Source organism: Thermobia domestica, chromosome 1 (assembly GCF_964235325.1).
Source record: "Thermobia domestica chromosome 1, izTheDome1.hap1.1, whole genome shotgun sequence".
In the NCBI taxonomy this organism is placed as follows: Eukaryota; Metazoa; Arthropoda; class Insecta; order Zygentoma; family Lepismatidae; genus Thermobia; species Thermobia domestica.
In genome coordinates this window covers 342,969,910-342,995,389 of record NC_137454.1, presented here as the reverse complement: position 1 = coordinate 342,995,389, position 25,480 = coordinate 342,969,910, and the positions used below count along the sequence as shown (strand labels likewise).

At 34.6% G+C, this 25,480-nt stretch overlaps 1 protein-coding gene across 1 annotated transcript in view; it reads right to left on the bottom strand.

Annotated features, from left to right (window-relative positions):
* Positions 1–25,480, bottom strand: part of LOC145681298 (uncharacterized) — a 46,755-nt gene that overhangs the window by 5,566 nt on the left and 15,709 nt on the right. The window contains exons 4-8 of the mRNA XM_081752949.1: positions 22,328–22,452; positions 20,491–20,593; positions 16,834–17,119; positions 13,841–13,894; positions 6,156–6,278 (exon numbers count right to left, since the gene is read on the bottom strand). Coding sequence (XP_081609075.1) covers positions 6,156–6,278; positions 13,841–13,894; positions 16,834–17,119; positions 20,491–20,593; positions 22,328–22,452 — 691 coding nt within the window. The remainder of the gene's footprint in view (positions 1–6,155; positions 6,279–13,840; positions 13,895–16,833; positions 17,120–20,490; positions 20,594–22,327; positions 22,453–25,480) is intronic.

Here is a 25,480-nt window from a genome sequence, read left to right as displayed (position 1 = left end):
ACGTAGTAATTTCGTTAAGGAAGCTTATAGAGTAGCTAGTTTCTTGATATATGAACCATAGAAACCGAGATATTTCCTCAATTTACGTTTTGTACGAGGTGGTGCTAAATTTTGCACTGGGGCAATTCTTTCAACGTCTATCTTAGTTCTCTCTCTATTCAACACAAATCCGAGAAATTTTATTTCTCTCTGTCCGAAACTGCATTTCCTTAATTTTATGTGAAAGTTTGCCTCTTCCAAATTCATCAAAATGTTGTCCAGTCGCTTTAACATTGATTCCCATGTCTGTCCGCTGATTAGGACATCATCTACATACCAGGATACTCCCTCCGAGTCCGGACACATAATTTGGTATAAACACCTTTTGCATCACTACTAGAATTCACCATACGATACGGGCAAGTAGTATGTACTTATGTGTGCCCTTTGTACGAGAAGGCCATATATTTCTGATTATTTTTGGAGAGCGCTATGCTGAGGAAACCTTTAGAAATGTCTAGGTTGCAAAAGTATTTCGACGCTTGATGTTTAAAAATTACGTCATATATGTTTTTATTATGATCGCCATCTTTAGTTATCGCTAAGTTCACCCTACGAAGATCTGTACAAATTCGTACATATTTTGTTCCTCTTTTTATTAGTACGACAAGAGAAGAAGTATTATGAAAACCCTCGTTTAACCACTCCTAAATTTTCTAATACTTCAATTTATTTTTCTACTACGTTTCGTAATTCATATTGTATGCAATTATTCTTGGCTTCGAAAGGTTGCAAACCTTTGACTAGATTTAATATTGAAATCATTTCACACGCCCTAGCTGATCATTTAAGACTCTTCTGTATTTAAGTAATATGTCTAATAGCTCTCCCTTTTGTTCGCTACTAAGGTGTGATTGATTGGACACAAATTCCCGAATGTTAGAATCCGAATATGCGCCTGTTTCTTCATTCCTTACTTCCTGTTGGGTAACTTGGTTACATTCCACTGTGTGAGTAGTTTAAATTCACTAAATAGCGTATCTGCTAGAATGGAGTTTACGAATTCAACATTACAAATATACTTTTGTCCACAAAAAGGGATTTCGTGCACAGTGTTGTGTATTTCAAATAAAAATAATTTTCATAAGAAATCGAAACATCCTTTATATTCGTAATAAAAATCAACTCCTGCAATAATTGGAAAAGGCAGGTCTGCTACTACAAGAAATTGGTGGAAAATGCTTGTTTTCTGAAAACATAGTTCTAACAATATTTGTTCTTTTACTTTCATTCATTTATCCCTAGTTGCTGTCTTAATAACTGTATTAGTAACTGGAATCATGTCAACATTTATGCCCGCTCCCAGCACCTCATTAAAATATTCGTTCGACACGAGAGACGACGTACAACCTCAATGCAACAGTCTTTTGACACCTTAGCCACATATTTGCACATCTATTTCAGGTAAAATCTTCATTTGTGGTCGTAAAAGTGTTTCCTTCTCACAAATTACATCATGAAACATCGATGTTAAATTTTCTTGGACTTCGACATTATGACTTTCATTCATTCTGGTTCTAATGTGATGAAGTGTATTTTGTTTTAAAGAACAATCATTTAGCTATTTTCTACGGACAAGCTTGCTTTTCTTTTTCTTTCATTGACGTGCTTTCTGGGGGTAGAAACCCCTTTCGTGAAAACTTGTTGGTCACTTTGCTCACAGGAAGAGCTCTTCTGACTACCCCCGGATTCACTTCCGCTCTGATTGTTTACGACCGACCTGCCGTATAGAGGAAGATTGGAAGAAGAACTAACATTTTCTTTCTGTAAATTCTCCTCACCGTCCTTTCTAATGAAGAGGCGGTGATCATTGCGCGTTTCCCTGACATGAAACATTCGCTCCAGTAGCAGCATTTATACTTCGGTTTTCTCCTATTTCACTATTGTCATTCGTCTGGAATCTAGGAGCGCTGTGATCACTTCTCGGATAATTATGATTGTTTGGTGGGTTTCGTTTTTTGTTAGAAATATTGCCTTGTTGAGATTCTGATATTGCATTAGTGTAATGTTGTTGGCGTCGTTCCCGACGATCATCTCGGCGGTGTCGACAGACTGTGCCCCTCTGTTGTCGGTCTTCTTCAATTTGCCCCAACTTTCTAACGAGTTCTAATAACTCCGATAAAGTTTCTAGGCTACAGCTAATGTCTTTTGTATGAGAACATTGTATTGCTTGCTAATTACCTTCACTAACTCATGCTGTTGTAATGAATTTCATGAACATGATCATAAAATGTTGATTTACGTGGATCATGTTTTGCAGTGTTATGTCGCAGAGCGTCTATTAGGAAATTATTCTCTTGAAATCCTCAAGTGTCTTAATTTGCGACTCCATCATTTCGAAAAATGATAATGCTTTCCCGCGCAGAGTTGATCTGATTACTTTTATGTGCAAATTACTCGGGACTGGTAATATTCTAAGGAACGCATGTATGAGTGAATCTCTAATTCATTTTCTTCTGATGTAAATACAGGTGCTTGAATAATGCGGTTATTTATTAACGATTTTTGGACGTTGCTTGTTATTTCCGTGTTATGATACTCATGAGTTCTATGCCGATGCAACCGGTTGTCATACTCAGGTATGACGTCATTATCAAGGATATTCCCGGCCACGTTATTAGTATTTACAGTACTGGGTCCCTGTGATAATTTTCTTACTCTTGTTTCTAAATTTACTATTGATGAAGCCATATGCTCGCGTAAGTTTTACAAATTCTTTTGTGAGGTGCTCAATATCACTTATGAGACGTCTTTCAAGCTGCTCTATTCTATTCGCGATATGAGCACTGTCTTCGCGGAATTCATGGAATTGGCGTGACGTGATGAAATCTTGAGTGTGTTCTTCTAGATTTATCATTTGAATTTGTACAGTTTACAGTGTTACGCTATTTGTTTGTAATTTGTCTTTTATTCCTTTCATCTCCTTATTAATTGTATTTACCGCATCCTCATATTCCGACAATCTGTTTGACTGTAAATCTACAAGTCCCCTAGTTCCTTCGACCTAACTTCTAACCTTTTGCACATATTTATTTCTGACTGGCGTATTTATCCTCTAAGTTATCTGTAACGAATCGATCTTTTTATCTAGTCTATCAATCTCGTTCCTGATTATTTCGTTAATTTTAGTGTCTTCGCCCTGCATTTCGCGTGAAAGTTTTGACCCAATTTCAGAGCACCTCGCCTCAAATCGGGCTAATTTCGATTCCAATAGTTCTTCTATTCCCCGAAGGATATTTTCGTTGGTTGCATGACTATCGCTGGTTGGTTTAGTGATTCTGAATGTCTCCTTTTCAATAAGGGCTGGTGAACACCCTTCCGCTAGTCCTGTTTCGACCTCCGCGGGTAGCGGGTGGAGGGACAATTGCCTATCCATCTGTATTATTTTCAAAAGTCTTACTTGTAACCGCGTTACTAGAGGCATAAAGCAGCACAAATCACGGCACATATCGTTATTTTCCAAGCAACAAAAATGAATCTAAATGCACAAAACATATAATATAACAACATAATCCGATGATGCAAAATAAACAGGGAATACATATATTTCAAAATAAATTATGACAATAAAATGGCATGCACAAAAACATAAATGAAGAGACAACTATATGCATCATTCACTGTTAATTTTCAATTCTGTTCTGCCCCTTTCTAAAATAAAGGATAAAATTACAGAAAGTCTGCCCTTTTTGAAAATAGTTACATTTCCTCTTGAGGAATATACTAAAACGAAAATTATTCTCCATATGAAAAGATTTGGCCAAAGACAGTTATTTCAAATGAATAAATTTCCCGGCTAAGATTTTGTATATCAACAGGAACAAAGCGAGCTTGTATGAATAACAAGATTTTAAAATGTTTTTACTTTTAAGTAATTTTGTACTAGTAAGATAGTCCAATCGTTACTATTTTATTTCAACAGTGGTCACATTCCTTTAATAGTCTTGGGCCGTTCTATTATGAAAGGCTATTACAGTTTATGTAGGTTTGATCTTACCGGCCCTCTCCGCATGGCCTGTCGATGAGTCTCAAGTATTTTTACCACGTAGTCCATTCAATACACAAACCACATTTAGCACAACTCAGAAAACATTCACAATGCATTCATGTTCGTGTCCAGATAATGCCGTTGGGGCATTTATGTAACTAATTACTTCAGCATAGTCTATCACTCACATTCACAATGTTGAAGTTCCTATGCAGATCCTGTAGATGAAACGTTTATATCACTAATTACTTTAGCATTGTCTTTATAATCACTGTCACTGGTCGTATAGTACTTCCACACTATAGTCCTCGTTTTATTAATGAAACTAATAAATTATCTTAATAATAATGAGAACGGGCGCATACTTTTTTGTACAGATCGTTTGGCGTCCCTCTTCATTTTGTTCTCTCCGTTCAGTCTATTTTCTTTTTTCAGGAACATTTGCAAATTTTCAAATGAAAGCCCAACCTCGTTTGCTATTGGTTGGGAAAACTAACATTTATAAACTGGACAGAAGACGGAAACAAACAGAATACTTCGTTGGTGGCGACTTGAAACATTATCGGGTGGTGAGTGAATGAAAGACATGAAAGTGAAAAAGAACAGAAAGTTAGGAAAACGAGAAGAAGGTTGTGGTGTGGACTTTTTTTTTTAACATTGTGGAGGGTGACTGCACATAACTGGTAAAAAAAAGTGGTTTGGTTGGGATGAGCACCTGAAATGAAATGGCCAAACCTATGCTTAACTGAAATTAGAGCAATAAATAAATACTGAATATAGATTAATAATATGAGTGATAATATTGCACTGGCACAATTGGTAACATGTTTGTCACCTGAGAAGCCGAACTCGCCTGGAAAATTGGTCAAGATTAGAAGTGAGCTCAGTGGGGCAGTTTCTATAGGCCAGAAACACTACATTTACTGACATTAACAAGCAGGTTGTAGAACTGTATAAAGAGGACACAATTTAAATACAACATTTGTCGATTTAGTGTCATGCCTTCAAAAAAGGACTGACCAGTATTCTTAATGACAACCCTGCGTATGGCGCATTACCTAAACGAGTGTCGTGAATGCGCTCGTGTGGATGAGTGTATTCGTGAGCCCTGGATGAGTGAAGAATAGCACTTTGCTCAATATGAACTGAGCTCGGACTACCATATGATGTTGTGCAGAACATTGTGGTTAATATCGTTAATATAGGAAAGTGTGCTCCAAATTGATGTCACGGGTAATATAAGAACTATGTGCGACGTTGTTCAATATCCTGCAGCGTTACCCAGGGGAGATGAACATCTTTGTTTCACCGGATAGTGACTGGTAGTGAAACAATATTGTATCCATTGACTAAACACAGAAACAGGAACCCGTAAAATGAAAGTGTGCATCTTCGTCACGGAAGAAGAAATTCAAAGCGGTTGCTCTGTCTAGGAAAGTACCTTGCACTGTATTCTGGTACTTATCAGGTGTGCTATTGATCGATTACTTGGAACAGAGGGAAATCGTGAATGCTGATATATATTGTAGAACACTTCTGAAGTTAAGGGATAAAATCAGAGAGAAACATTCTAGTCGCCTTCATCATGGTGTGTATCTTCTGGACCATAACGTGAGACCTCATTTGGCAGAAGAAATGTTGAGTGCATTCATCATTTATACTGGGGACGACTACAACACCCTTCAGTCCTAACTTAGCCCTAAGTGGTTTTCACAGTTTACTGCTCTAAAGCAGAACATAGCTGTCCACCATTATCTGACAAGTGATGATGTCAAGAAAGCTGTCTCACGTGGTTCAGAGAATTTGACGCGGATTTCTGTATAACCGGTATGGTAAACCTCATCTATTGTTGTAACAAGTGCTTGAACAAATAGGTTGGTTATATGAGAAGTTCATTGAGGACTAGTGTTGAATGCCCTCTATCATTAGGTGTGTTGATCTTTCAGCTATATCTGATATATAGGACATAATAGGAATTGATAATTTTTTCCTATCACTCATCGTAGTTTCAGATAGAGATTTTAAATATCAAATATGTTCAAAATGACCGAAGCGGACTTAATTTCCATGTGCACTGAACCTGCTTATGTATAATAACCACAATATTAAGAAATGATATAATACTTACCTAACATTTCAAGGTCTCCGAACATAACATCACGTTTAAATCTCATTTTAGGAAACGATATCATTTGATACACAACGAGAGGTTCACTTCTACTGCAATATGTAAAGAGGAACAGAATAAACTCTATGGATGTAAATTTAAAGTTTGAATAGAAATAAACATATATAAACATTGAGGATTAAAATATATAAATTTTCAACTTAAACTATTTGTATAAATCTTATTTATAATATTTGCAGCAACAAATTATCACTACTGAAAGCCAAATGTAGTTATTAATGACATTTGTTCTTTCCTTTATTGTCTTCCATATCCAATCCTGATTGGATTTGAATTGTAGTGTATAAATCACCATAACCGACGGAAGTCGGAGTTCAACAAGAACAAGACTTTGTTTCAAAAATCACGCCAGAACATTTCGTTCATCCTAGCCCTCAGATATGGCTGATATGTGTCCGTTTCACAATTACGGTACTATAGTGAACTTCCAAAGTACGCGAACTCAATATTCAAACATCTTCGTATCTGAAACTTCCGGATGAAATAAAGGGATAGTGAGAGGTGAACAATGCTGAGTAGTAATTTTCTGCCACTTCCATTCTTAGTAGAAATATTTAGTAAATAATTCAATGTTTTCTAACATGCTGAATAGATTGCCAAAGAGAAAACACATAAAGTCTCTCTGTCTGTTGCTGCATTTGTTCATGTATTCCTCTCTCTCTCCATACTTGAATATCTTCTCTCTCTCTCTCTCTCTCTCTCTCTCTCTCTCTCTTTCTCTTTCTTTCTTTCTCTCTCACTCTCTCTCTCTCTCTCTCTCTCTGCATATCGTCAGTTACAAACTTTGATTTAAAATATACGATTAGTAACTAAAGAGTAATTTAAATTGCTCCTTGGGATAGTATTCCAGGGAACACTATCTTTTTGCGAACAGGAAGCAACTTCTCAACCATAACAAAATCACTTTATACTTAGTTAACGTGTTAATCTGATCAACATATTATAATGATAGACTTCAAAATTTATCCTGGCGAATTTCTATCTGAATGGAAGAAGTAGCTTATATTACGTCATATCAGCAATGCGTTAACGATGACTGCTCTAGATTAGGCAAAGGGGCGGGAGAAATTGAAAGCCAGACGTAATTAGTCACTTGAGAGCGTAAGTTGGGTTGCCTGTATACCTGCAATACAATGTGTTGCAACAATTTTAAAGACAAAGACTTATGTCAATTTCTGTGGAGAGATCTGTACAATATTAGCTCGCTATGAAGAACTTTATCAGTATTATTACTATCTTGGAGTAATGATGTGAAAGTAGTTTGGCTATTGAATAATGTGAAGTACAGCTATATGGTCAACGTTGCCCATTCAACATACATACTGCTATAGATTCACAAAAACTGAAGAAATATCAATAATGTTCAAGTAACACCTTATGGATATGAGTGTAACAATGAGTTCAAACAATCTAGCTTAGCGTACAGGAAAAAAGAATATCACGAAAAACGTTGCCATTTTCCCGCAGAACATATATTGTTAAAAATTATAGTTTTAATATAAACAGTTGTTTACAATATACCTTATTGACATGATCAAACTGGAATCGAAATTTTCTTCCTCACATCCAGCAAAACAAGTGCAATGATCGTAACTTGTCTCTGAAAATAAATATGAATAATAACAATGATAATAATAATCACAATACCGTAATATTATTGATAGATATTTAACAATACGACTTTATAGAGGACATTCTATGATGCAACTTGCCTTGTTACGTAGTGCTCATTATACTGATTATCGAATCTAAATGAAAAAACTCAACATTTTATTAATCAGTTTTACAGAAAATCCGCATTCAAATTTGGCAAGAAGTATTATAAAGCCAAATACGTCACGAACGAGAAAAAGCAATTTTGTGCAGATCGGAGTGAAATGATCCCTGTCAATGAGGATTCCCACAGGAAACCCCAACCGAAAACTAGGCACCAGGTACAAAAGAACAGTAACATACTAACAAAACGTGTAGCGAGATATACAAATAGCGAACAATGAGTCCTAGACGAACAATGAGTCCTAGACGAACAAAGATCGATTCCCGAAAGCAGTTCAAAATCTCTCTGAAGCAGAAAAGTGGATTGGTCAGGTAATCAAGATACAAGTTTTTGCACTTCTCAATGACTAGAAGATGTCATGCGTCACTGAGAGGCGTCAAGAAAAAGTGCAGCCAGTATTGGCAATCGCACACAGAAAACATGTAGCTCCGGAGCGGCGGATGACAACATATGGGCATTCATGGCTTAACGATACTGTGTAATTTCGCCTAAATGAGACGAAAACGTTAAAATTGGAAGTTTCAATCGAGGACAACCACATATAGTACAGACACCTACTGTCGAGGAAGGTATCCTCCGTGATGTCTAAGGGATTCTACTGTGGGCTTCAGGATTGAGGCCCGAAAATGAACCATCCGTGAGTTCGTGTTGTGCGTTCTTCATGAAAATAACATATAGTCATTCCACGTGCAAGGTCTGAAATGTATTTTTGCCGCATGATAGAGTACCATGAGAAGCATCATGCTGTCGAATTCAGCAACATACAACCAATGATATGCAGTTTGTATGAACTATCTTGTATAATTTTCACCGATTAGGTGATATTTGATCGAGATTTTATGACCGGTTTCCATAATACCCACGTATGGAAAGAACAATATTCATGCACTACGCTACTACTACCAACAATGTTTCATTAAAGTTTGGACCAGCATTTTATGTGATGTTTTACTTAGGTCATACGTACCACAACATCTGAGGACTTTAGTTAAATATAGTTTCTGCATTAAATGATACCAGTAAGTTTGGACAGACGAGCCCACATAAAGTTATATGACTAATGCACAATTGGGTTTTCGCGAAATTCACCACGCCTTCTCATCGGGACTTGAAGCTAATTACCTTTGCAGATAGATAGATCAGAATTCTCCTTTCTATCGCTCGATTTCAGTCAACTATTATATTATCTGAAACTACTCCTGTACGCAGAATCTGTTCTAGATTAGTAATAAAACTCCAATAAAACTTGTTTGGCACATACATTAATATTCGCTCACAGGCTGGAATGTTTGTACTTCCACACCAGTCGCCAATTAAACGTTGTATTAAGAAAGTCCGTAATTTTGCTGTGATACCTGCTAGTCAGCATGCTCCTTTTCATTATTCACACTTCAAAAGAAAACAATTGCCCTTTCTGATGCGCTGTCTTTGTGAAGTTCTCTAAAGCAATATCTCTGTCGTAATATATCAGTGTACTTGTCTGGGTGATAGACGTCTCTAACCCCATACTTCTGTCGCTCGATTCCGTAGTCGAATTGCTTCCATGTACTATTACACCCTGATCTGCAGTGTCGTTTCCTTGTGTGAGATTGACAACGCTATTCACACGTTTCTCGTGGCTTTTGCGTGTACTAGTTGTTATATGTGGTAAGCGTTATGCCTCGGAAATATGGCAGACCACCTTTTGGCCTCAGAATGATTTTCCGCTGCCTCTGGAAATTAATCTTTGCACGTCTCTTAGGGCACAATTTTGTACATTGTCGCATTTTGTGGATCACACTACACGCTGTGTTGTCTTTCCCTAATGTATTGTTCCTAGCATATTTTTCTCGTTTTTGTGTCACTACTGTTCTATCGAAATTCCCATCGAACCGTGCCCCCTACGCTTTCCTCTGAACATTATTGTATTTTCCTTCTATAGTTTTCTACATCTTTTGATCCAAGAGTGGCATTTGTGTGTTCATGAGGTACTTGGCATTAATATAAATTCTTCGCCAAATTTGAAAGTAGGTATTAACGGAAACACAGAGATATAAAACGTAACTAAGAACTGAGTTCAACATCATCACTAGCAACTACACTAGGGAATTCTAGAACCTTGCCTTCAAAAATCTAATTGCAGGATGCTTCATCATGAACATTTACTAAACTTGTGTCCGTTTCCTCCTAAGACTGATGAGTGCAGCTTATCCTGCGGTCTGCATGATAACCTGATACATGGTTTTTCCGTAAAGTAATGAGACTGGCCGCCGCGCTGCGCTCCAATCGCTAGTACATTGTGAGATCGGGAAGATTGTTGTGGGGGGTCCAAACTAAGCAACGCACTGAGTGGCTATCGCGTCCGAGCTCTGATGTGGTAATTATCACGTGTGGCGCGAAAGCTGTTTTGGGGTTTTAGTCACGGCAGAGAACATGCGAAATGAGGCAGGTTCGTTGGAGCAGCTCTACGCGATTAAAGTTTGCTCTGGACTCCCCTCAGTGACGGGTTTGGACAAAACCTTGGCCAAAGTGACAAATCTCCTTCACTCCGGCCATCGTTCGCTCCATGTCGTCAACAGTCTCTCGTCCGTTCTTGAACTTACAGTACTACCGGAAAACTTGAGCCCTTGACAAGGTATCATCATTGTAAGCTTGACAAAGACAAGCGCCTAGGAAGCAGTTTTGCTCAGGTGAAAGCAAAATTTGAATTCGTAGCGCTCTCCAGAAAACGCTTCTTTTCTCACATTCTCTGTCGTGACAAAAACTCGAAAACAGCTTTTCCACCATGCATGACCCTCACTGTGCCAGAGCTCGGGCGCAACTTTCTTTCAGTGCGTTGCTTAGCTTGGACTTCGCACCACAATGTCCCACCCAGGGAGCGTGATACTGTCGACTGGAAGCCCGCGTGGTGGCCAGTATGATTACTTTCTCGACAAACTCTGTATAGGCCCTACCATTCATTGAAATGAGTGCGATACTTTTCTCTACACCTTGTCACTCGTTGTCTTGCCTTCAGCATCTTTTTTAGTTGCATACTAGGAACTTTGAAAGTTATTCTACAGAGCATATCGAGAAACACTTTAGTTTGATGTCGTAAAATATAGTCTCACTTGTAGTACGTAAGTCTCCAAGTTGTATTGATATCTAAACGTTAGACATGTTGTAATATATATGTGTTATAATATCATATATAATATGTTATAATATATATGTTCACCTAATATTAATAATTTATAATAGTCATGGAGTTAATCAGTGATTAACAGTTTATTGTAATCACATATTTCTTTCTTGATGTTAAAATTTTCATAAACAGCAAACTGTGTAATTTAAAGTAAACTTTGAAAGTAATACAAAATGTTTTCAAGACAATTTTGATCTTGTCCCTTAATTTTCCTGTAAGTATACAACAATATGTGTAACTACTCTTTCTAATAAATGGTGAGTTGGAGCATTGGAAAATAGAGGCAAACTGATTTTCAAGTTCACTGTAAGATATGAGAAAATGTCAACAGCACATAATGCTTTTAGAAATCTTCCATAAGTGAAGGGTATTAATAATATTCTATAAAAGTCTTGAACAACATTAGATATCACAAATAAAGTACAAGCCTAATTTTAGTTTAACTTAACTATTATGGCACTGGTATCAGTTACTTATGCATTTCGAAACATAAGGTGTTTGGTCGTGGTTCATTATGACATTTTTTATTAAAGTAATGCAGTGATTTTAATTTAATACGAATATCCTTTGGTTTTCTTTACTTTACTTAGTTACAACAACCTATTTATAACACGCTTATCCTAGCCTTTATTGCAGCCGGGATGAGATAGATTTTAGACATGAGCACTATAAGCTAATGTAAGCGAGTGTATAGTTCAAAAATAGCATTTATGTATTTTTGATTTCATTTAAAACTAAATAAAAAAGAAAAACATATGCAAATACAAATATCACACACACACACACACACACACACACACACATATATATATATATATATATATATATATATATATATATATATATATACATAGATAGATAGATAGATAGATAGATATAGATATAGATATGAAACTGTAAGTTTTAAGATTTACGTGCATGCACGAATTAACATTGCTATTTAGCGCTTATTATATAAATTTAAAAATTGTACCAATAAAGGTGGTTGTGTTGATAATTATTACGTAGTATTTTTTATAGTTATCACAAATTTGTACACGGAGTTGACGATTGTTTTTAGCAATATAATTGAAGGCAACACCCCAGTTTACAGGTTTGTTTATTCAGTGAGGGTCCCGAAGTAGGCTAAATTTTCTAATTGTTTCTAAGCCAAGTACCAATGCATTGTTTGTGTAGAAAATTGGTTGTTATTAAAATGTTGTATGCAAACTAAAACAATTATTTCATTGCAATGTTTTGCAAACGAAATATTGTAATGAAAAATAAACTTTTGTACATATACTTACTTAAATACACACTTTAAAAACAGTATACTCAAACTGCATTTTTGGGTGTTGCGCTGCCACGGACGCGGGGGTCCGCCAAACTTGGATTTGAATATACAAATTGTGAAACATTACTAACTAAAACGCTACTGATAAGCGAGAAAATTCACTTTAATATTTAAGTATACACTTTTAATTTCTAAATTGATATTTTGTTTTTTTTAAATACTTAACCCAAGTAATGGGGAGTTTACTTGACATAAAAATTATAAAATAAAACTACGAACAGCACGGATGCCAAAGGCCCGGCTGTCATTTACACAAGCGTGTGAATAATTTTGTACGTTCAGCGAGCTTTTAGCTATAGCAAGATATGGACGAAATTTAAGAGTTCCGAAAGTTTAGATTTAAGGGGCAGACAAAGAATGCAAGTATTATGCGAACAGCCTTCTTTGTTTTTTAAACATATATGGTCACAGGATTGGAATTAAACCGACCAATAATTACGTAGGCATAACAAACTTATGAGGGAGGGTTTTGAGATTTTTTATATAAGAGGCTTGGTTAATTAAATTTAAAATTAACAATATTTTTTATTTTGATTTAAATGCGATAACTAGGCTTGGGGGGCCGGTGACAGCTGCTTATTTTGCTTTCTTAACTGATGTACTATTTTGCATGACTGTGTTCTTGTTTCCGTCTTTACTTAACAAACTCTTACTCTGAATTTTGACCTTATCATTTTCAAAATTTTGTAACACAGATGCAGTGCATTGAGCCTTGGTCCAGATTTCACACAAGTTGTTCATCTGTACACAAAGGCTGTCCAATTCTAGATATGAAAATTATATTTTTCAAGTTTCTTCGTTTTGCAGATATGTAAAGTTCGATCTTTTTTCCAGTGTAAAATACTGTGAGCTTTAGAGGAATTTATCAAAATTTTGCACCACTCAGGAACTTAATGCACAATTAGTCGGGAGCAGATATACAGAAAATGAACGAAAATTCTAAACCCTTTGGGTATAGTATATTCAAAGATTGCGTTCATGTAGAAGTCTGTTAAATTTGTGTTTGAGATATACCTATTATACTAACCTTTTGAGTTACAGAAGAGGAGATAAAAATATCACTTATATTCTAATTTTATTGTTTCTTGTGTTTTCAAAATTCGTGATACTCTTTACGAATATTGTGTATTTAACTCTGGATTCCTACATGTCCCAGATCATTTATTTCAAAAGCGAAAATAAGAAAGAAGCATGGAATGTTTGAGAAAATGCGTTGAGAATGGTAGCGTACGTCCTGATTAGGTTTCATATAAGCTAATGGAGTGCTAATTTGTTGTTTCACTTGCCCCAAACTTACTAAATGCATTTTGGTATTTGTTTAATTGCTTTCGGAATATCATATGTATACGTACCTTTCTCGCGTGCTATACATGACAATCCTCTAACATCACAGTCTTTGTGTTTACCTAGAAATAAAAAAAAATAGGCATATGGTTACTCAATCTGAGGAAACAACATTCCAGCATATTGACCATTGATTGCCTTAAATTAATTAACCAAAATCTGGATACATGCATAAAAAGTTATTATGTAAACGTTTTAACAAATAGTAACGTTTCCTCATACTATTGTCGCTTCGAAGCCTATGATAAACAATGTACAACTAGAATTTAGAATGATGATAATATAAATGTAAACAATAATAAATTACTAATAAGAAACTAAGAATTTAAACCTTATTTGCTCAGCAAGCACAGTTTCCTATTTGCCTAAGTAGTGCAGATTACATAAGCTTAATTTTGTCTTGATTTCATACTTTCTATCGCAGATCTCATAATTCAGTCAGCATTTATTGCTTCATGATGCTCAGCCAGCACCCAACAACCCCGTATTCGATTCGGCAATCAACCGAAGTATTTGTCTTAATCAATCCATTCCACTCAAATAAACTATAATTCGTCGCATGAGAACAAGAGGAACGTAACTCCATTTTCGTATGTTTACAGACGAGAGGACAAAAATATTATTTTCTTAGAAAGATGTGCTTTTAATAAGATGGTAATTGAGATACATGAAGAAAACGAAAACCGCACTTTTGGAGTTACTTTCCTGTGGTTATCATGCGACGAATTATTAAGTCCAAGGTACCACTAACCTTCCAAGAGGATAACCTTCTTCTCTAAGCTCAGTTTCTCAGCATCTCCATGCTACTTACCATCAAATTATATATAATATGCTATGTGTTGAAAATGCGGATATAGTACGAACTAATTGTTATACTCACGCTTTCAGTCTGTTGTGTATACGGAGTTATAATCTCGCTTAACTAAAACATCAAATTATTTATATTTAATATTTCCTTTATTCTATAGAGCATAATTGTTGACCTTTAAACAAAATGTTTCAAGTTTTAATTTCGTAGTTAACAAGTTTATTTGTTAATGGAGTTGATCACCAACCAGCGTTTATACAAATGCTTACGCTCAAATCTAAAAACAAGGAAGTCCTAACAATGAACAAGGAAGCACACTTATGATTTATCATCGCTGTCCATTTGGAAATAATTAACTTTAGAGAATACAGTTTACGTATCAACTGAATTACCAAAATATATTATTGTTGAAAAGCTCAAATCCAAATATAGTTATGCCTTGGCCCTAGTTTGAAATAATTGAAATGAAACAATACGTTTCTAAGTCGCAATTACTGTCACAACGGTTTTAAATCGGCAAATTGTCTATACAAAGCAAAACCTATTCGTGCCAGGTAGGCAAACGTTAAAATAACTTATGTAGCAACGTCTTTTATCGTGACTATCTATCATTAAGAATTATGGTACATACTAAGACATTGCCGTTTATAAATATAATATATTGCACTACTTTATTTTATTTTCATGTAAAACTCTGTATTTCGAGTATGCATTCATAGTTTAGAACGCGATCCAGCACTTCCAGATGACAATTCTGTATTTGCTAAGTAGTTAAGATACGATTTTATAATCTCTATATAATTATGAACGATTATTTTATTGTGATCAGCACCCAGTCAAAACTGCTTAAGCTAGAAATTTCAATTTTCAACAATGATGAATAAATACCTCTAAGGAAGGATTACTTTAATTCATGTGTTTCCTCCTTTCTAAAGTAAATATCAAACAATGATGAAACACATGTCTAATTGTTTTAAATGATAAGTCTACACACACAATTTCAAGTCTCTACTCCTCTCAGATTGGGAGATATGGACACTTTCTTCTCTATATGTAAAGGAAAAAGTCCTGGGTTACTAATTGACTAACATCCAAGCCAAACTGCTTCAGCTAGAAAGTTCAAGTTGTAACAATTCATAGGATTTGTAACATTGGTACAATTTGCGAGATATTTTTGGAAATTCGGCTGGAAAAGGTGGATATGGCAATTGTTATACTATATTCTTCATATCTCTGATTTTCTAAAGGATAATTAGAATAATTAGACACATGTTTCGCCGTTTTTTATATTACTCCTACCAGGAAAGAAGAAATAATTTGTTATAATTGTTATAACAGAAGGATCGTATTTCGGAAACCTTTAAGTTATAAACATGTAATTTCGTTTTTTGGCTTATGCTTATATAAGCTTATATAAAATGACTTTCAAGTTGTCGATCTCTTAATATAAGGAAAACAAGTATGATATGGATTTTTGAATACACTTGGCACTTGAGGATTTTGTTTTATCATTTCGCTTCGAGTAAAATGCGTATGCTAAGACTATCAAAGGTTTAAATTTTGCAAATAATAATATATATATCGGTATTCTTGCCATGCTAAGAGCAGAAGCAGAGGGTGAAATAAGAGGTGCAAGGCGGTAGGCCAAACTAGCGGAGATTTGGAGTTGAAATACCCAGCTAGCCAAAGTCTAGTTCTATACAAAATAATCTGAGGTAGATTTCAAAATTATTTGGAAAAGAAAATATTACAATTAATTAAATTTCTTATGTCCAGCTTCATTGCAATACGTGAATTTAAGTTTTGATACACATAAGACTATAGGATCCTTATTCACATACTAATTCTATTTAATTGGTGATTAGATATGAAAATTGAACGGTGGTATTTCATTAAGTATACTATGCAAAGTAACAACCATGTACTGTTTCTTAATAGAAGATCAATGTACATTTTCCTAGCTGCTTAATTAAAAGTGTATGTATACTTTCATCTTTAAAGTATTTACATATGTAGTTACTAAGAATAATATTATTAAACATTTGAAGTTTACCAATTTCATTAGAAACTATAATTGTTATCTGAACAAATCTTTGAATTTCTTTCACCAATTTATTGGAGGAGTCGTTAATGGTTCACTTTTAATCATGCATTAAAATGTTAAAATTATAAAATGTCATAAGTTTCACCTACCTGAGTTGTAAAATATTTGCGGACTACATTTACATGTATCCATAACTTTGCGATATTTACATTGCAATTTGCATGCATCATACGTGTATATGAAGCTAACATCGAGCTTCAATTCATTATGGTATACGCATTTTCTCTGACGAATTCTTAATTTTCGTAGACTTGGTGTGCTTACTATAGAAAATAATTCTATGCCGTAGATATGAGAGTTTTTAGACCCTTTCTGCTCGTAAACAATATAATTATCTATCATTTTTGGATACTCATAAGGTGAACTCATAAAAATCTGCAAGTAGGAAAAACAATAATCTCATAATAACATTTTGTGGAATGCAGGCCATGGATAAGAAATACAAAAGTCACCATTTTCTTGCAATTTGTTTGAAAGTAAGTGGAAAAAATATCAATATGAAAGAAAACTAAATCTTCAAGAGTCACACCAATAACATGAGGAATAAAATCTTACATTAATATACTCTGGCCGTAAAATATTCTCTACCAGATTCAAGAAATATCATATTTAAATTACGTACTAAGGAAAGAAAGCAATGTTTTGAAATACGCACGATCACTTGTTCATAATAATAATAATAACAATAGTATTAATAATCAACTAAGTGGATTAACTTTTAAAATTAATTTGTTCTGTAAGACAATAGACAATTAGAAACTACCAATCAGTACCAGTAAAATTAAGTACTCAAATGTAAGATCTCAAGTCTCTATGCTTCAAAGAACTGAGAATATTTTTAATTGCAAGGCCTCAAAAAAGAAGACGATGGTTGAGAACTATTTAAAAATGATTAATAAGGTGGGGTATTGTTTTCCTACACGGAGAAGAAAAGTGCTGTTGAAGATAGAACACTGTTGTTTCAAAAAATCAAGACTTAGCCTCTTGTTGAATAAATAGGTACTGAACAAGAAAATAGCATATTTTCTGTTATTCTCTCACATTTACTTTATTCTGAAGCTAATTCAGAGTTCTCGAAATTAAATTAGACTTCTCAACATCATATAATATTTAGTGGTATTTCCTCTTTTAAAGATTTCTGTTTTAGTGTAGTAGATATATAGTATGACAATATTGTTTCCTTGGTGCTGCTGTGAATTTCAAAGCAGGAATAGTATTATTGGTGGTGTTCTATTTTTTTCGGTTATTTTTTCTTGTAGTGTATGATTAAATGGAAAATTATAGCCAGTAATAGAACAACAACAATGATGATTAATGCTGTTGCATATGTTGTTCGTTTTCCGGAAAGGAGAAGCATAAGTATATACTTTGTACAATTTGATTATACAGCACATGTTTCTATGAAATCTGGAAATCACGACAAGAAGTTTGCTCCTCGTGTTGTATTCCATATGCGAGTAGGATAGTAAAGAAAAATTGGTGTAGTCAATGTCGCTATGTCACCAAAGAAATCATACAGTTGATCTCGTTTTGTTTGAGTGTCGTTTTAGGGTTCAACGTCAAAACTACGCATAAAATTTCGTACCCTGATTTGTATTCGGTAATCAGGCTCTTACTTTCCGACCTGATCATCCTGTACGATTATTAACTGTTAATTTGGATTATGTTATATCTTGTCTCCTACATGATGAGATAGTGCTTAGAATCTATTTTATATAATCCTAAACGTATGTTCTCAGTCAAAGTTAAGTTCTGTGCAAGGTGTCAAGCAAGTTCTGAAACATCCTATAATTTACTATTTGAAACACATTATCTAATACACAATATTTTACAGAAGAAATGATTAGATGTGCTATAGTGATATTAAAAAAAATATATTGAGGTCCATACCAAAATTATGTACGTCTTTCATAACTCTCGCAGTATTCAATATTCGACTTGTATATTTCTGAAACATTTAACACAATTTATGTCCATTTCTAAACGCCATTGCAACATTTGGGAGGATGTGTTTCAGGCACGTGGAAATGTCAGTTACAAGAACACTTATGGATCAAAACGTCAGTCTCAGAATGAATCCTTCAATTGAGCTGCTCGAGTGAACATGATGATATGTCACATTTTCTGACTTTCGTGTAGATTAAAAAGAAGATTCAATATTCGCATGCAATTCAATGCAATGACACATATAACACAATTTTCTCTGCCTTCTGCAGGTACATTTCTAGAACTATATACATAGTCTTCTGTGGTTTGATTACAATCTCCCCTAATAACTCAATTTTCCCAAATTGGTTCTTACCATTATGTTTTCCCGAATTGTGAAAACAGTCAAATATCACTGGGAGATAGTTCTTAGGAGCTGATTGGGCGAGAGACTGCTCCAGTATTCTTAACTGTTAAAAAAGTTTTCTTTCCAATCATAAAACCTTTTCATTTGTGGTGGAAGAATCTAACGTGAGCAGATATTGGACAACTGCAAGTATTCTGTCAAAACATTTTCCAATGACAGAATCCGGTAAGGTTGCACGTAATTTCAACGGTTAGACTTCCGATCATCATAAGAAAAGTTTTACTCAGAGCATTGTTTTCTGCATCATTAGTTCATCTGGGCTTTTGGAAATTCAGTTGACCATCTCCTCTTAAATTCATGCACCCCCAGTATATTCAGTATGAATAGTGTTTCCGCAAATATCCTTGAACTGGTCTGTTGGAAAATAATAGTACCTTAATATGTACCTGCTTGGGGAAAGATTTTGAATAGGAATTAAGAGATGAAAAAATGTATGTGGATTATTATGTTCAGTTTGTGTTAGTTTTAGATACCCATGTTTTTGTAGTTCTATAGTGTGTAAATTAAATGGTTAGTTATATTTATAAACTAAAGCATAATGAAACTAAAGCACATATTCCATATCAGTAAATTAATGTAATCTATTATATAGTTCAATTTAAGTTTTCCAGTCACTGATCTTGAAATTTCAAGTAATTTAGCAGACAATTCAGAAATCGGAATCTACGCCTTTTAGAAATCTATTGATTCACGCCTTCAGCAAGGTACTCTGCTGCCATAGTTTTAGCCTTCCTAGTTTTGGATATCAGGTCTTTTTTATCTCCCTGCAGCAGTTCTGCACTCAGCCATTAATTACAAAGTTTCCTACGCAATTCGAATACGAATTTGGACTGTATTATACCATATTTCCTAGAGCAATCGAGTTACATGGTATATTGTCTGCTTAGTGGGCGCTTCCATTGCACTCGATAGGTTTTAAAACTCATTACTCCACAATAATTAAACGGTAGAATCAGTCCATTGGATGACGAGCTGGCCGACGTCTTATGAGCAACTTTCTTTTATTTCCTCTTTGTCATCATATGACGTTCACTTCTGATGGTTTAATGGAGGTAGACAAGTTATTCCTCGAATGTTTTCAAATTTATTATTCGTAACAAAAATTATAGAGAAAACTTATGAGATCAACGTTTGTTCGTTCACATGTAGGTCGTATAGAAACAAATTAAAGCTAAAGTCAACCATAAAGGAAAAAATTAGAACTAAAGCTATCTTTAATACAGCTAGGTAGAACATTAATTTCATTCTACTGAATATCCACACTATCTTCTGTCAGTCTTCCAAAGGTAGCATAAATAGATAAAGGCAACAAAAATAGACTATTATCTTTATTTTTGTTGCGCTCTGGTCCCCATTGCTTCGCTTATTCTTATACTGAGCATTAAATACATACCCTAGTTCCCAATAAAGGAAAAGAAACTGCAATCATCAACTGTTCATCACTGCTCTCAATAGAGCTATTCCTTATAAGTTCATTAGAAAATTCGTATCCATTCCTGAAAGACAAAAGTTTTAAACTTTTAAATATATATTAAATATATAACAAGAAGGAGAAGAAACAAAAGTCGAAAGTGTGGTAGACAGATAACTCCTGAAAATTTTCAAGTGTGTGTCCCTTGTCTTTGCATATTACAAAATGACATCGAATTTTATTTATTAGTAACAATTACAAGGTCGTTTTAAGATAGATTGTCCATACTATAAATAATGATTTTTCGTTATTGATAATAATAAGTAATGACACAAATTATAAGTAGTAACAAACATATTAAAGTATTCTAATATATGTACGTATATATAGGGTCATTTAAAGACATTTCGATACGTTAAGAAACACCTCGACACTACTCTGAAAGTTACGACAATTTTATTCTGCCAAAGCTATAATATTTGACAGTAATCCTTGCTCTAGCTATAAAACACAAACTCTTGTCCGTGCATTCAGTATTTGCAAACGCAAGAACACGTAAACGGAATGATACGGATCAGTAGATTTTGGAAGTCTTGCGGTAGAACTCGACACTTACTATGAGATGTCGACTCTAAATAAACAATGAAATCCTTCACGTATTTGAAACCAGTGTCCCTTTCAACAAACATAAAACGCAATGAAATATTAGATGTAATGTTTCTACTATCTACATGTGACTTCTTTGCCAACTTTGCCAACTTTGCTGCAATTCATTACAACTAAGTTGAAATACAATTACAGTGAAACAATGTAAGCTCGTTAATAACAAACTTTGTTTTCGACCTCTTTTACCACATATTTTATTTCAATATTTCATTACGCATAATATTGAATCACAATTTAACTCGATTTCGGAACCTACGAGTATTTCGGAATCACAACTTAACATTTTCGGAATCTATATGTAAAGAATCCAACAGAGGTTGATTTGTTCCAACTGAAACTGACTTTCTCATAGTCTTCTATCCCAACACTTTGCCACGGTTCCTAAAACAAAGTTGTCGTAATATATGTTGAAATGCTTTTTCAAACTGCTTAAGAAAGATACGTTAAGGTTTGACAATTTTGAGTACTGTATAGTGTGAGCATTAAAGGTTTTCTTTAATATATCAGGATCTTTGAGACTGTACTGCGCTAATCTAAAACCAAAGGTGCTATGCCATTAAGCTTTATTGGACTAAGTGACCCAGAAGCTGAGAAAGTCTGTTTGTTATGTAGCTTAAACCTATCATGTATACACTAAGATAAAGCAGACGGTACTCCTTTTGCCTGATGACTTTCCTTATAACAAAGAAACTATATGTCTAAATCTCCCTACAATCACTGTCGATTTATCCCCTAAATGCATTGATCAACAAAAGTTGGCATGAGTTGTCACTGTAACAAGCAATGTGTGTCAGCCTGACACACATGCATACAGAGGGTATACTCATCACAATACCAATCCTTTGCCTCCTTTCATCAACATATATTACCTCTATACCTTATTTTTGACATACTGAATCTTATAACATGGACATTTTTATTCTTAAATAAAGCTTTATGTGCCTATCTTGCAGGTTTCTGCTTCCTTTGCAACAGACAAAATTAACTTCTCTGCATATGCAACTTGTCACTTAGAATCGACACTAACGTTCTACGCACTGAATGTTTCTTCTTGTGTGTGTGTGTGTGTATGATCACTAGCTTTGCCAGACCTTAAAAGTGTCGAGATCTCCCTAAATGACTCTCTCTATATAAAACTTATTAATGTACATACCTTTCTATTGCGGGAAGTGCAGAATTATATGCAAGGCACGCTCCATGTGTGTTTCTGAGGAATTCACCATGAATTTTACGTTTTCCCTTCGCAATGGCAACATTCCATTTCGGAATAGCTCTGACCTGAAGTGAAAAAATACACAAGTATTTATTTGTGACAACTACTTACATTTTAAATATCAAGAGTGCTGACTTAGAAGTGCATCTAGAATCTATGTGCGACACTCATTTCTGTTGTGCATAATGTTTGAATAAGGGAAGAACCGGATGGTGCGGAGTAACAGAATATTTTGATTTGTCATCATCATCATTATTATTATTATTATTTTATTATTATTATTATTATTATTATCATTATTATTATTATTATTAGTATTATTATTAGTAGTAGTAGTGGTGGTGGTGGTATGTTATAAGGTGTGTCATCATGCTAGTTACTTCCTACAATAATGTCATTCAGTAGGCGTGTATGAATGATCATGTGAACAGCTTGCGTTTTGTTTATTTGCACACCAATTTAGATTAGAGAAATCTTCGTTTTATATTTACAAATTTCCAGGAAATTCGCACCTCTATTCATCGCAGCTAAGAACGATTCTATAAAAATAACTATTATTGAAATTACAAGCTTACAGTTCTTGCACCACCTGGAGTTCATGAAAATTGAATCTTGAAATTATTATTCTTAGAAGTGTTGCTTGACACACTCAGTGAACCAGTATGTGGCCGTGCATGTTTTTGTGAATTGCATATTGGCTTCACAACCTCTTGTATTCAGACTGGTTTCTTCGTTCTAAATGGGTATTGCGAGTGCTGTCTTTGTCGTTTTAATATTCTTGATCCAGTTCTTTATTTACGTGAGCTGCCGGTACCTTATCATGACACTGATTTTTCAATCGACATTGGAACTCTCGTCTTGGAGTCTCTGTGCAATTATTGTTTTTCTAAAGTGATTCCACTGCAAATGTACAGTACGTTATTCACATTTCATCCACTCCTATTAAATGATATGATTGTATGCTGACAGTGACTAGTTAAGAAATTCGGATGAAAATTTTAGTTTCTGTGGAAGGCAAGACATTTTTGATGTTACATTTTCTACACTTCTGCCCTTTCATGTACCTAAGTCGTGAAACATTGCCAGCTAATGCGGAAACCTATTCCTTTGTACTACTAACCCCACAACATCTGGGCCCAGTATAGTTCGGTGTTAGAGCGCTTACCAAGAGTGATTGCAGTAATTGTTTTAATCTCAGTTTCTGCCAGGATGGGTTTCTGGTGGGCAAAAACATTTTCTCGAGGTTCTTCCATTTCCTTCCAATTTCGTCATTGCAACATTATCATCATCGTCTCCTTAAACTCTGTGCATAATCGTGGGACATTGAATAAAAGAAGGAAATTCATGAATTCATGTTGGCCAGTTTCACAAGTATGAATTATCACCCATATTTTCTTATTGTAACTGTGAACTGAGTGTTATACCTAAAGTACTCATTAACCTCTTTTTATTGATTACCATGCAGTGGCATCACTAACATTATTTGTAGTAAGATTATAACGTGGGTGATACACGAGCACGAGGTTTTGAGATACAGTGATGCAAAACCTGGTTGGTAGGTTGATTGAATGTTAGTGTTCTTTATTACCGCGGAGGTTATATGAAGCATAGACCTTTAGTTCAAAGTGGAATTCCAACTACCATAAATCATTAAACTTTCCCAGTCTCTGACTACGAACTAGACCAAGAAAACCTTGAACCAAAGGCACGGCTATATTAAATGTGATTTCCTCTTTTTAATCTAACAAGGAACATCACCAAAATGTCCGGCTCCGATTTCTATTATTTTTTTCGGTTAAAGGACATGTATGCATTATTTGTTATGACAGAAATTTTTCCCATGATGCATGTCTTCTATTTTTTATAATTTTTAATAGTTGTGACACGGATATTAAAGATCTGCGGAAATCTCTTACTACCCTTTGTAAACGGAGTTAATGAAAGAACAATCATGTACATCATATAAGGCCTAGGGGAAGTCGTATGGTAGGTATGACCTTGACGGCAACCATCTTGAAATCCCCCATTTTAATTAAGGTCAAGTTTTTAAAATATGAATAGGGTAATGTGATACATAATTTCGGGCTAGAATTTAATCAGGAAAACAATGGTGAAGTCAGTCTTAAGGTACGCACATTTGGGGAAACGTTACAAACATATTAATTGTTTATATTTATTGTGTGTGTAAGTCCCTTACCTCCGTTTCTAACCCGCGTATTAATGATAATAATGGATAAAAGCTTCAGTAATTCATGTTATGCCTAGAGGCAAATAGTACAGTAAGGGTAACCTTTACGGCAGCCATCTTGAAATCCGCCATTTTGAATTAAAGTGAAGTTTTGAAAAATGAAAACCATAGTATATGACACCTCGGTTTAATAGCAAATTTTCCCTAAAACCCAATGGTGTGCTTATTTGTGTTTTATAGTTAACCAGTATGAATGTAGGACCGCTTCTAATGTGAGACCAAACGTCCATTTTTTGATCTTTCAAATTGGCAACACTCCTAATTTTCACCGCAAATTTTAAGATTCCAACTTGCACTTTGCAATTGTTGCCATAGCTCATATTTTCAAAATTTATTACATTATTTAAGAGTTGCGATTTGTCAATTCATGAATAGTGTTTGGATAAGCATCCAGCAATTTTTCTGAATTTTGAAAACTTGCAATGTAATTATTTATTTCAAACCAGAATACATGAAAAGCTTATGGACCTGTGTGACGTAAAGAAATACAAATGAAATTAACACAAATTGTTGTTATATGAACAAAAAATTATCAGGAGAGATAGCCTACATGTTGCGCAAACGACAAACACATACAACTTTAAAGGAACAACAGCATAGATAGAAAATATCAAAGAGGCATAATATGACTTTTTCCAAACATATATCTTGTTTATAAAGAGGTGTAACTTAATCGAGTTCCCGATCAAAACTGATTATAAATCTTACAAATATGAACCTTCGACAACGATCGCTAGAAAATGATTGACATTTTTGTCTGACAAGATATAAAAGTATCACAGAAAATAAATAGTTAAATAAATAAATAAATGAATAAATAAATAAAAAAGAAAGAAATAAATATA